This window comes from Lytechinus variegatus, chromosome 14 (assembly GCF_018143015.1).
Source record: "Lytechinus variegatus isolate NC3 chromosome 14, Lvar_3.0, whole genome shotgun sequence".
Classification (NCBI taxonomy): Eukaryota; Metazoa; Echinodermata; class Echinoidea; order Temnopleuroida; family Toxopneustidae; genus Lytechinus; species Lytechinus variegatus.
Genome location: NC_054753.1, coordinates 16,114,265 through 16,128,545, shown reverse-complemented (window position 1 = coordinate 16,128,545; position 14,281 = coordinate 16,114,265). Strand labels below are relative to the sequence as shown.

Sequence of the window (14,281 nt, the reverse complement as noted above, 5' to 3'; positions counted from 1 at the left end):
GCCAAAAACTAAATCACATAGTGACAAAAATATAGACATTTTAGTATGTTCACTTATGCACAATACTAATCATACACAAACAATTTAGAGGGGAGAGGGAGAATGATGTAGGTTCCACACACATCATCATTTTAGAGAAAGCAATCTTATTATTTAACAATATTATCAGCCATACACAGTGAGTTATAACAACAATTTATTCTAATCGTAAGAAATACGGAACTTGCTATAAAATAAAAAGTTCCCTCCAAGAATTAACACACACATGAATTTTGCTTAAATACTCAAACTTGAGATTGCCAACGTAACAATATTAGGTGAGCTCCTAATAACTGCAATTCTGAACACTTGTGCGGGGGAAAAAAAGTCACCACACATCAGTGATGTTAAGGACCAAAATATTACTTTGTACCTTTCTTGGACTGTTAGATAGTGAGCGAACAAATTTCTGTGAAAAATAAGCGAGTCAAGTTTTATTGGCTGAAGCAAGTTTAATTTGTGGACACAGAAAACAGGGAAGTAGCGATCAATCGCAAAACTTGCAATAATTGCGATTACCTAGATCATTGTGATGAAAGACTTGAACCAATCAGACTAGTTCTTTCAATTCTGTGAATTCACAATACGGTGCGCCGTCTATCGGTTGCAGCGGAAAGGCCAAAATTTGCAATGCCTCATGGGAAAAAAGTTGACATCTGTTGCACGCTCTAGTACTAAACTGCATGCATGCGATTATTCTGCGCTGACTGAGAGAAAGTTGCCCGCATATTTCTTTGCGAAATTCAGACCGTTTGGGGGTGAATTCCAGCCATATGGTTGTCATTTTGAAGCAAAACAGTCACATTACAGTACACTAGCACTGTGCGCTGCCTGTGCCAGCATGCGATGTCGACCCCTAAGATTGAAATTTGGCCTGTTTGCTGTAACCAATAGATGGCGCACCATATTGCGAATCTATCGAATTGATTGCAAGCCTTTATGTTACTGGGTACACGTTCCTGTAACACATAGATTAGCGATTAATTGGTCGCTTGATTTTCACGACTAATTGTATATTGTAGTGAATGTAAACAATCGTAAAAAATGTTCTACGACGACTGCTATACCTTGTGTTACAGGCAGCAGTTGTGACTAATCAAACAAACATAACATTCTATGAAAATTCAAAACAGAATGTTTCAATAGTCCTAGAAAATGTATCCACAAGGCCATTATCTTTTCTTCACTTTATTACAAAGATACATCACATTTCATTACCATTGGTCCATACTCCATTGGAATTAACACAATATGCAAAAGCAAAGAGATTGTTGATCCATTTCTATGACAATTGTAACAGCACAGTTTACCTTTGCAATGTGAATCTTTTATATGCCTCTTAATGATTGTACATTAAACAAGATGCACTCAATGGACAAGAGGATAGCACAATGAAAATAAATAGAGGAAACTTACCTCAAATCCTTTAGATGTTTCAGGTTTATCTGTATTATTTATCAAGAATAAAAAAATAAGAAAAAAAATGACAAACTTTCTTGATAATATATAATACTCAAAGACAACTTGTGACAAGTTGTCATCTTTAATTCATTGAATAAGACTCACTTTATAAGAGAAAACCTATAAATACAAAAAACAGTCTATTAGATTAAAATAAAAATATATTGTAGAAATATTCATTGCATTCTGCCCTTCAGTAGTATGAAACATTCCGTTCAAATTAGATCAACAATGGTACTAACTAATACACCAATATAATTGGTAAGGAAATATGCAACTTAAAGAAAATATAAAATTCATGTAATAGAGATACATAAACACCCCCAACCTGTTTTTCTTCTTATATTTTTTAAAGGAATATATATTGGAATGTGCAAAATATACCTTCTTCTTTTAACAAACCAGTATTTATATACTCTTAGGACAAATAATTCTGCATCATTTATTTTGAAAAAAAAAATTTCAAATAATTTTTTATTTGAATGATTGAATTTACCTTCAGTGACTGGTGAAAGGTTTATGCTAACAGCTCTCTCATTTGATGACGGCTGAAGGAAAAACAGAGGAATACAAAGATTAAAAAAAATACTTTTATATGATCACATTACACTGGATTTATAACTGTAAACATGCTACTTGAACAAAATTAGGTTTTAATTGATGTAGCAGGCATATGAGTATACCAATTTCTAAAATAATTCTCACAGTAAAATATTGAGCAAGACCACAGAGTTGTGAATAGAATATCCATATCAATATGTAAAATATTTCAAAACTACATGTAGATGATGATGAAAAGTGAGATATACATACTTTCTTACATGTTTATATGTATTATAATTAAGCCTGAGTCGAATCGATTTTAAAATCGGTGTTCGATCGATGTCATCGAACACCGGTGCAGATTTTGCAAAATCGGTGCATCGAAAAAAAAAAAAAATACGTCGGCCGGCCGATTCGTTTGGTTTACACAATCAATCATCAAAATATCAGTAATGTCCAACTTTACTACTACTTACTTGATTTCTATTGCCCCAAAAATGAAACCGAATGAGTAATTATGATGCTATTCACCATTAATTTGAAGTTTATTTCGATCATAGTTCGAGTCCTACTCGTCTGCTCGTGCCGAGATAATTTATGCACGATGAATTCATGAATGGAAGTCATGGCCATCGATCGTGCATGCGCAGTACTGTTCTTTAATCAAACCAGAAAATGGCCGGAAATTGACGCGATCAACGTAAAATAAATCTTGCTTTCATGAACAATATTAAAATCATGACCATAGAACATTATTTAATCGTAATATTTAACAATAATTTGCATATGATAATCATTAATATGAATTTAGAGCTTGATGTGAAACGTTTGTATTTCGTTTCAATTTTCAATGGCGGACATCTCATGACGATCGACTTGACTTCTTGAGTCGAGCTAGTGCACTTGTCAAAAAAAAAATAATCATCACGTCAGGATTGATTCTCGAACATTGTCTTCATGCAAAAACTCTGTTCAAGTTCGTAATATCACCATATAATATCATTTTACATGACAAAACAGAGAAAATTGCGTTTGATATTTTTTCCCATCAATTTGAAGCTAGTTTGTGCCCAACTTTGGGCTCTGATTTCATGAATGGGAAAATATGTCATACGTCATCAAACACGCATGCGCATTGTGCTTATTTTCTCGGAGCTTGGAGGAGACGTCCAGAGATGGAACAATAGAAATAATCCCAGTATTATTTCTTCCATATGAACATAACATACTTTGCTGACATCGTCAATATTCTTAGTATGACCATAAAATCTTGTTAAATCGTAATAATTTAGATGAATTTAGGGCTCGATTCGAAACATTCGTATTTATTTTGATCGCATGCTCAATTGCGTCTAAAAAACTGGATTGTCATTATCAGGATTAATTCTCGAACATCGTCATAACTCATATTCCACAATCTTTCCTCACAATCGTTATATCAGCATTGAATAGCAATTCAAATGACCATCCAGAGAAAATTACGTATTTATTCCCATAAATTTATTTGGAGCTCATTTTGGATCCAACTACACAATCTCAGGCAAGTTACAGCGCTCTCCGTTGATTGCAATTGTTTGCTGGCGCTGACGTCAAGCACGCCTGTCGTTTCGGGAGTGAGTGTACGGAGCTGCGGACGGGGCTGGTGAATGGACTGCGAATGCTAGTTGACCGAAAATCATTCGGATCGACTCTGCGTGATTCATGTCTTTATTATTGTTTCATTTTAAACTTATATGTTGTCATCTGCAAATATCATTGTTGAAGATATTTTGGGAAGAATTCTGCTTTGGTCCCCGGCCTTTTTTGCGTGTTTTGTGATCATGGAAAATACAAACGAACTTTGCTCTGTCATCTGCTTGTGCAACGCTCACCCGGCCAACGCCAGCGCATACCGTCAGTGCTAGGCCCGGTTTGAAAGTCCATTTTTGATGCACGTGTACACGGCGTGTTTTTCGGTCGTGTACACGTGTACACGTTGTAAACACTGAGTGAGAGTGAGTTACAGTATGTTCCCACATGTAGCCTAAGTCACGGTTTTAAAGCTTACCTGAGAAGTTAGAAGTATCAATCCACAAAAATTGGTGCAATTAAAAAGTTTACTCAGCTTAGGCTAGCAGCGCATTAAATTATTAAAGAATACAAAAGTAAATCAGTGCAGGGCCCTAGTTAGCGCCGACGTTCGTTGGATGCACATTTTGCATACTGTACCGTACATGCATGCACAGATCGCTGCAGAATTAAGTGTAACTGAAGTTATCGATTGATTTTCATTATTTTATTGCCAATTTGAGGAGCGTGTGTTTGTAGGCTTGTAGCATATGTTTATGAGTGTATAACACGTAACTGGAGCAATGATCGCTGTTGCTATTGGTGATTCTCAAATTGGCTCTAAAAGTGATTGAATAACGCTTTAGAGAGTATCGTTACGTGTTATACGCTCATACACATGTGCTACAAGCCTACAAACACACGCTCCTCAAATTGGCAATAAAATAATGAAAATCAATCGATAACTTCAGTTACACTAAATTCTGCAGCGATCTGTGCATGTATGTACGGCACAGCGTGCAAATTGCGCATCCAACGAACGTCGGCGCTTACTAGGGCCCTGCACTGACCGGAGCATACCCATTTCGTGTGGTACAAAAACTTGAGTCTCCAGAATAAATGTGGATTAAATCGGCGATTTTGGAAGTAAACTCACTCTAGGTTAATTGAAATATATTGACATATTAGTGATTAAAACATGTGCAGTGTCTTAGAACTAAGAATTAATGTGAGGCTGTGAGCTTGTTCACTGACTTTACAGTCCCACGCAAGCTTTATGCAGATGCTACCGTGTACACGGTGATGGAGTTTAGTACACGTGCACTGACTTGACCGTGCGTGTACACGTGTACCCGAAACGGGCCTAGTCAGTGCGTAGTGCATATGCAAAGCGCATCGCATCGACGCAAAAACAAAAGACTAAATTTTCCCCGCCTTCAATATTCGATGCATCGATGTTCGATCGAATTAGAGCTGTCGAACACCGGTTTTCAAAATAATCGATATGACTCAGGCTTAATTATAATCTTGGAGCACTGAGCACCAAAATATGAAACTGGGTTTTATAAACTTTTTGAATTATTTGCCCATTCTCAAAAGTAAAGACATGATTGCCAAAACATAGAGTTTGAAGAGCGATTTTCAGGACTACATAACACATGCCCCAAAAAAGTTACTTCACAAAATATACAAAGCCACTTTGTTATATTTTTTTCAATTTTTTTCTTGTGGTAGTGTAAAACATTGTATTGCTACCTTTTTATGAAACTCCACCACAGGAGCGTTTTCCTCTCCCGAAGCCTCCGCGTTCCCATCAAGCCCCTGCTCCCTTCGTCTCCGGCTGGTAGCGACCAGGATCCGCCGGGCTCGGCCAATCTTCTTCTCCAGCATGAAAGCTAGTTCCGTTCTTTGAACGGAGCCGATGAGGACCATAGATTCTGTATGGAGAAGGTGGAGAAGAGATTTCAGAGTCAATGAACAATTCAATTAATAATGTATTTGTACGTTTTTGTACATAAAGAATAAGTAACTTTTGTACATAATGAATAAGTAACAGATAGCATAACTTTGTGGTGTCTCTGACAATGGTGTCATTGCTTACAGCAAATCATATTCTAATGTCTCTTCTGATAGTTATTCAGTATGAGCAATCCAATCCAATCCAAAAGTCATTTGATATAGCGCCTTTTCCTTTCGGTTACAAAGCGCTGCACACACACTACTCCATATTTGTTTTGGCCACTAAAACAACTGTTCTACACCTCGGAATGATTGGTCTAGTCCATGCAATTAATTGTCCACTTAGCAGAATAGATGAGCAGAACTTTAGGAGAGTACATGAGGTTGACACAACGATTTCACTCGGATCCTTGCCCTATTATTAAAACAGCCCCTGAAATTCCCAGAGCTGCTTCAAGATCTGCCACTAACAATATTTCAGGATATTTAGAAAATTCACGTTCTACCTATAGCAGTATAATGTTCACTTTTACAGCACAATTGCTCACTGCACAATAAGGAGTCATTGAAATGAAGAAAACTAGTATGTTTTATCTTCCTATTTACTGTATTAACTCTTCATGCGTTACGTTCGCATTATTGCACATCCGTAGGCGTGTTTCGTTCGCATTTTTGCACAACCACGCATTTCCCATAGACGTCCCCTGTCCCATTGTTTTTCGAACAATTGCATGCCCCGGTGCGTACCTAGCTACAATGTATAGCTTGGCGTTTTTGTATACCGTACATGTGTACCGATCGATCGCGCGTGCGACATTAGTTTAGCGTTTGACGGATTATCGCAGTTTACAAATTACAGAATCATTGAGTTATCAAAAAAAAACAATACATCCTGATCACAGCCAGGAAGTTCATTGAAAAAGGAGAGGAGAAAATCAATAAAACCCTCCTCACAAACAATACCATGGCCAGGTTTATTGTTAGAAGTCTGTGACTCATGGCACGAATGTGAATGAGAGGGGATCACTGCTAACATAATGCAACACACGGGGGTTTACAGGTGAACGCATGAAGAGTTAATGTTCTTAGTCAATTATCACCACAATCCTGTATATACCATATACGATTCAATATACTCATATAAGGGGGGTTCGCTGACACTTTTAATTTACATATTTTGATACACATGTACTCTTCTCAATTTAAATAAGAATTACATCTGTGTATTACTACTCTCATACTCATCTCTTCTGTCTTCATCTTCCCCCACCCTCTTTCCCTACTCTAATGTATCCCCCTTTCCCCTTATCTCTACACTCTGGTCATCCTTTCCTTAATCTGTCAAGTTACCCAAAGTGTTTGTATTTTTATTTGTAAATAATATATTTATAATGTTCGATTGCTATACCATGTTATCATTTTATTGTTATATTTTGTAAATCCAATGCAATTCAGTCTAAATGGCTGCGAAATGTGGATATTCTAATAAAACCTTAAACCTTACGGAAATAACAAAAAAAAATAGATCAGCACTCACCCGATGTGAAAAAATAGCCCCTAAAAATTTATTTAAGCATTAGTTCTGCTCGGTGAATATTGATTAGTTCTATGGAATATGTATCAAATAGAATGTAAACATATAAAAAGATAATTTGTATGACCTTTCATTATATTAAAAGTTAAAAATTCATCTTGGTTAAACAGTTTTATTGCTCATAGCAAGCATAATCAGTAAGCAAACTCATAACTAGTTACATGTATAACAATCAGACATCAGCATATCATCACTATCACTATCATAAATACCACTGTCACTACATCACCATCAAGATAATAACCAATCACAATTATCGTCACCAACATCAACATTATCATCAGTACTACCACCACCACCACTATCATAATCATCATCACGAACACCACAAATACCATCATCGTCACTACTACCAACACCACTACTACACCTCTCCATAATTGAATGTCACTCTACCTGGTGCATCTACTAGTGGGAATGATGTTAATGATGAGTTGTTAAGAAGATCCTGGAGCTCTTTATAGGTCGACAGCCAGGAGATGAATTTCAGATTGCGTACCATGATGTCTTCTACAAAAATGTTATAAGTCCTGCCCAAAAAAAATCAGAGGATACAGACCAGGATAAAAAATTATTTAAAAAAACAGAAAAAAAATTGCTACATGTATATTAATAGTTTAAATTGAACCCTATGGGAATTTCCAGGGCTATTTTATAGGCTTTTCATGGGCAAAGTCGCCCCAAGCCCTGCATAACTGCTTTCCATGATGAAGGCATCTTGACATGAGACTCTTTCACTTCAAAAACCTATAATAAATTTTAGATTCCTTTTGACATCACAATACAGATCAGTTTGCAAAGTTGACTTCTTCAGAAACTCAGAAATGGCATATAACCTCCTTTCAGCATGTGGGGAGAGCAAAACATGAATAAACAGTAATGCACTATAGTCTATGTACAAAATGACTTCTCAACAGGGACAAAATTAACTGGATTTTTTTTGGGGGGGAGGCTTGTTTAACCCCATATTTGCTACATTGTATTACTTTAAGTTAGAGCCTATGAGAATTTCAACAGCTGTTTTTAGTTTTCCAGTGCTCTTTGGAGGGAATTTCAAGGGCAAACTAGCCCAGATTCCCCACTCCCCCTTTTTTCCCCTACTTCTCAATAGTCTTTGAATCAGTTGACCATTTCATGAATAATATGTGTTGAAATTGACTGAAATTATAAACAATTTTCTTATACAAATCACATAGGTAAAAATAATCAATATCTTAATATGTGATTAGTTATGACTATGCAACCATGTCAAACAGTTTTGAACTTACTTAGATCCAGCATGGCTGATATCTGGCAAGTATGGCAGTTTCTTAATGCGTATGATGCTGTCATAGATTGACGGTTGAAGTAACTGAGCTATGGCATTAGCTATCAACACAGCAATCTGCAGAGAGCAGGAAAAACAAATCAGGGTTTACTACAAAGTGAAGAAGCAAATTAAGAAAGGAATAATTCTTCTAGAATGAATATGTATGGATGAATATGTATGAAGTTAACAGAACTACATAAAATAAAAATGTATTTTCTATTATCAATTAAGAAAGCCTACTTTGAATTATAGTGTCCACTTTTCATAACTCTATATTCTGATCATTTTTCGACCTACCTTTAGATCTCGACTTTATCATTTACAATCTACCATTCTAGAACACTGAACTTCTTTTCTGATTGAATCATTAACTAATTCTTATACATATCCTGCATTTTTAACATAATGAATGAACAGATTATTCTGATGCAGATGAAAATAGATGGATGGATGAATGAATGAATTAATTCATTCATTCAACAAAGAAACATTTCAATACATATAAATATAAGAACAAAATGAACGATTATGAATAATACTGATTTTTATAGGAAACATGCCAAATTTCCTTCGGACCCCCTACAAAAGAACTGTTTACTAGTTGGGCTCCATCAGGTTGATAGAATGAAAGAATTCTCACTCACCATGACAGGTAAAATATGTGTTATTTGTCCAGTGAGTTCAAACACTATAACAGATGTTGAGATGGTGTGGGTAACACTGCCTGATAATGCTGCAGCACCTGGAAGACAAAACAAATTTTAATTGTCAGTGTAACTTTCGAACGGTCAACAAGATGTTGATAATTTTATCATCTCATCACACGAACAGTACTTTGTAAATAAAGAGTCAATCACTGCATTTTATATTATACAAATGATGCACGTAGGGCCAAATAATGAACAATGTGCGAGAAAAGCCAATGGATAAACCGCACCAAGGTTCGCAAGACCAAGTGCAGTATATCCATTTGGCGAGTCGAGCAGAGAGTTCATCATTTAGGTCCTCTATGCACAAGAATGTGTGCATTGTTTTATACAGCCCGCCTCCCCCATGTTACTGAGTTGCCCGAATGCAACATGTATATTTGATCTAAATTCTAGATAATTATAGAGAATTCCAGACCTCGCACTATCCTGCACTCTGACGTCATAGTGCAGGACAGTACATTTCGTATGACGTCAGAGTGCAGGATAGTGCATTTTGGATGCAATAGTGCAATTCGCTGAATATCACATGATCCGATTTGGACCAATTAGATTACAGCACATTCTTGGGAGTTGTATAATGACACATAGCTAACTTCTAGATAGGGCGTGGTAACACAAAGAATTGTGATTGATTTCAAATAGAAAAGAACAATTCATATTGGCCCCTGGAAAGGGTTGTGATCAAAATAAAAGCTGCTTGCACGCCCCCGGTGGGAAAACTTACCTACGACAGCATAGCCACCAGGGACCACCTTGTTGAGGGTATCACCATTGGGGATACCTTCTGGGAACCAGACTGCCATGGCCTCACCTACAAGACGGCCAAACGCCGCACCGATGGTGAAGACTGGGATGAATACTCCGCTGGGTACGGGCAGGGTAACGGCTATAGCCGACATCCAGAACTGTGAGAGGACAAACATGACTGAGGTTAGGAAGCAAGTTACGAATGATAGATTTATCGATTGGGTAGAAGAAATAACCAGTTGTCTCACGATGTATCAAACGTAGTAGGAAAGCAACGTTTCGTCTGCAAGCTGCTAGACTTGGTCAGGCAATGAGCAATGACGCTGCTATGCACGGGTCATATAAGGTCGGCGAGGGGCTGGCGTGCCCGGCTGCACACTATTGTCTGTCTCCACTTTGGTGTGAGCCACGCTGTGACTGACAGAAGCATTCGGCCAAGCAGGGTCCTTGCTGGTGCTCATTGCCTGACGAAATCTAGCAGCTTGCAGACGAAACGTCGCTTTCCTACTACGTTTGACACATCGTGAGACAACTGGTTATTACTTCTACTCAATCCTTCACCACAATGAACCTCTTCCACATCATCTCGATAGATTTATCATTTCAGCATTTGAATGTGAACAGGTTGCTATTAATAGGAAATACAGGAATTTTTTTTATTGGAACAGTTCATTGAAAAAAATATCTTTTCCAGACTTAAGCTGAAAGGCAGAATATTTCTACAGAACAAGCAAAGGATCACAAACATGGTACTTGATAACATTAGAGAATTCTTAGTAAAATAAAATTGGCTTTTCTATGAAAAATTCTAAAAAAATTTGATACCAAGATAGTTTAGAAGAAAAGAAACAGATAATTTTCATTGAAAGCATGCTTACTACCATATAAAATATCTACCTTAAGCATACATCGTTTTCAAGAAATAGAACAATGAAACAAGATGAGAGCACTAGAAATGCTCAGCAGATACAATCTTTCTTGTTTCTGAAGACATGCAGTCGATCCTGTGATACAAAATTTCATGGGACAGTTTGATTTACAAACCAGCATAAAGTTTGATAATAAACAGGGCATAAAGTTTGATAATAAACAGGTTTAAGCTTGAAGTTTTTTTTTTTTTTTTTATTGGGGGGGGGGGTAATCTGAGAATTAGACCATCTGCTGGTAGACCAAGTGAACGACATACCTCCATGATGATAAACACTACTAAGGTGACGAAGACGTTTGGCCGATGCCAGGGCTTGTAGATGTTTTCCTCTTCAATATCTTCCGGGTCGTTGCCGAGGGTTGTGTTGCTGAAGAGCTCATTGATCTGTTGTTTCTGGGTCAGCTGAAGATTGAAAGGAACAGAAGAAAGATCTGTTTCTGTTTCTGTTTGTGGTAACTCCCGTAGGAACTCCGCAGGACAGCATTTTGTGGGTAAATGCCAAGCTGGTATATAACTAATTACCTATGAAACATTTTACGTCAAGGTTAATCAGTCATAGTGGCTGATTTTATAGACGACAGATATCACTCTCGGGCCTTTTTATCAAAGTGGAGACAATGGCAGAGGTGGGATTCGAACTCACAACCTTACGATTATGAGTCCAATGCTCTAACCACTGGACCACACAACCCGTGATATGTGAATATCAATGATGTTGGAAGTCAGAAATGTTTTTTTTTTATTACTGCATAATAATAGGCATTTTACATTGTGCCATCTATCTATAAATTATCTATTCCAGGGCACACCATTATTATTTTTATCATTACTATTACCCCAGCTTTAGCTCGAGCTGTCTTCCAGTGCTCAGTGCATTCAAGGAATTAATCCCTGCTGGGTACCCATTCTCCTCTCCTGGGTTGGGTGCAGTACAATGTGGGTAAATTTCTTGCTAGAGGAAAACATGCCATGGCTGGGAATCGAACCCACGCCCCTCTGAGAGATGAGTGTCATTACCACTAGACCACAACACCTCTGCTTAATCCCTCAGTTAGATGGGGGCCACTTTTATCCCCCTCCCCATCAAAATTTTTAGTAACTCTTAAATCACAACAGATATGGAAATATTGTTTTATGGCTCTTTTCTTTCAAGTATTCTGCATCGTTGGGTACAACTTTAAGAAAATCAAAGAAGTTGCAAGGTTACAACTCATTTTCGATGCATCACTTTACCTCTAGCACATCAAAACTGATACATGTTCTTTAAAAGAGAAGGCCATGGAAAGTATTTAGATGCACTTACTTAGTTAGTTGTCCATCATACAGGTAATGTTTGTGATGTCATAAAAGGGAAAAAATGTGGCCTCCATGCCTATGCAATCCATGAATATTTAGATGGGTTTTTAAACAAAGTTCTTACAACAAAGTCATACACATTTTTTTACTATAAACTATACACAGTATAAAATTTGTATGATTAGTGGCGATGCAGGCACCTTCTGTATTCACGCTGTTATGCACACACACACACGATATAAGCACCTGATGCTTGTTGGACACTGTAAAAACACTGGAGAGTACTGCATTGGCTCTTATGCACTTCAAACTGTGCCTTATTTGTTTTATAACATACCTCGCCTGCCATGAATTGCCCAAGACCGAGAGGAAACGTGATGGATGAGATTACAAATGCTACCAAGGTGGGATAGATCAAACGGCTGCAAAAAATGAAACAAACATCACATTATCCTCACAATTCCTTATGAATCTGAATTAAACTCTATAATACCAAAAATTTACATTTTTTCTAAATTCATTACATTGATGAAGAAAACTATTTCATATTCAGAAATTATTTCCAGACATTTTTTTAATGATTTACAAATGTGATTAAAACTTATCAACCAGTCAGATACTTCACACTTGAGTGAAACTCAAACTTTAAACCCTATCTTTCTCTTATTCTAAGAATCTTGATTCTTTTTTAATATAGATTTTACCATATTATTTTCCATATTTGGCACCCTATAGCTGAACTAAATATTTAGACCATAGTTTGAGCTATACAGACTTCAACTGTAGTTAAAGAATTTTAACCATAAGGTAAAACAAAAACAAAAATCTTCCGGCTGAGAAATAGAGAATGACTTACTTTTTCTGTAGGAAGTGATTGACAGTCTTTTGACTTCTCACAAAGTCTACTATCTTTCGGTGTAGGTAAACAAAGAGTGCTCCTCCAAACCCACTTACGACTCTGATAGATAGATAGAAAAGAAGAAATTACATTGATTTTTATGGTGCCCTTATTTGATTCTCACTGGTACATACACACACACATTTTGCATAGTGACCCAATGGATTAGTAACTGGACTTGGAAACAGAAGGTCGTAGGTTCAAATCTTAGCCGTGGTGTCATTTCTTTTAGCAAGATATTGATGAACATTGTGCTGCTCTCAACACAGATGACGTACATAAATGGGCACCTGGCAGGAATTGATTCCTTGAAATGCTGCGCCGTTGCATCACAAGGATTGCTGGGTTAAGAAGAGACACCTGGCTGACATCATGGCACAGCAAATTTTATCAATTGGCATCTTTATTCAACATCATGCACATCATATCTACAGTATTTTATGTTCAGCCACATAATGCTATTCCAAGCAATCTCTCAACAGGACTTTATTCATATCATATAAAAAAAAGTTATGACTCACCCTATGAATGCAAATGCCACTAGTTCTTGGACATCAAACGGGAAATCCAATCGGAAGTTGGTTTTGAACAACGCTGTGATGGTTTCTGAAAGAAATCAGTAATCATGACTTGTATTTTACATCACTAAATGGGAATGTGACAAAACAATTAATTTTGATTCTGTCATTTCAAAATCAAAACCATTTGAATATCATATTAGAAAGATTTGAAAGAAGTGATCACTGAAAACAAAAATAGATCCATCAAGTCCTAGTTCTTACTATCAAATAAAGTCCTGAACAGCATCCCAACGCATCACCATGCGCATGACAACAATTAAAAACCAACCACAATTTTTGAAAATATGAAATTAAGCCATCGTGAATTCCCTCAACTACAGTTGTGAATGGCAGAAATATTTGTATGCAAAAATCCAAAAATGTATGTTGTGGAAGTGCTTTATGGTGCACCATGTGGGAAGTCCTAGGACTAAGAAATGTGGACAGAGGTAGAAGTAAAAAGGAGAGGCGAGAAAATGTAAGATTGGGAGGTCGAGTATTCTTTTCTGATATGAGTGCAGTCCTTGAAAGGACTGTAAACCAGAAAAGTTAAGAGGCTTGAGTAGTTGTTATTTGCGGGGGACCAAGAACTTTGGAAAGAGGTAAAAGTGAAATGTAGAGGCTAGAATGTGGAAAGTAAGAAAGTAGGGTATATCCTACAGAAATGAGCGAAGTCCTCAACAAAAGGA

The 14,281-nt window shown here is 36.9% G+C and overlaps 1 protein-coding gene across 12 annotated transcripts in view; it reads right to left on the bottom strand.

Moving 5' to 3' along the window:
* The window catches only part of LOC121427156 (chloride channel protein 2-like), a 42,842-nt gene that overhangs the window by 19,607 nt on the left and 8,954 nt on the right, over positions 1-14,281 (bottom strand). For 11 of the 12 annotated variants that reach the window (XM_041623406.1, XM_041623407.1, XM_041623408.1 and 8 more), the window contains exons 8-18: positions 13,554-13,638; positions 12,991-13,092; positions 12,472-12,556; positions 11,097-11,240; positions 9,888-10,068; positions 9,098-9,195; positions 8,413-8,528; positions 7,541-7,674; positions 5,347-5,528; positions 1,997-2,048; positions 1,456-1,484 (exon numbers count right to left, since the gene is read on the bottom strand). In XM_041623406.1, coding sequence (XP_041479340.1) covers positions 1,456-1,484; positions 1,997-2,048; positions 5,347-5,528; positions 7,541-7,674; positions 8,413-8,528; positions 9,098-9,195; positions 9,888-10,068; positions 11,097-11,240; positions 12,472-12,556; positions 12,991-13,092; positions 13,554-13,638 — 1,208 coding nt within the window. Of the gene's footprint in view, positions 1-412; positions 449-1,455; positions 1,485-1,996; positions 2,049-5,346; positions 5,529-7,540; positions 7,675-8,412; positions 8,529-9,097; positions 9,196-9,887; positions 10,069-11,096; positions 11,241-12,471; positions 12,557-12,990; positions 13,093-13,553; positions 13,639-14,281 lie in introns of all 12 variants that reach the window. The other variant, XM_041623413.1, reaches the window with a different exon arrangement.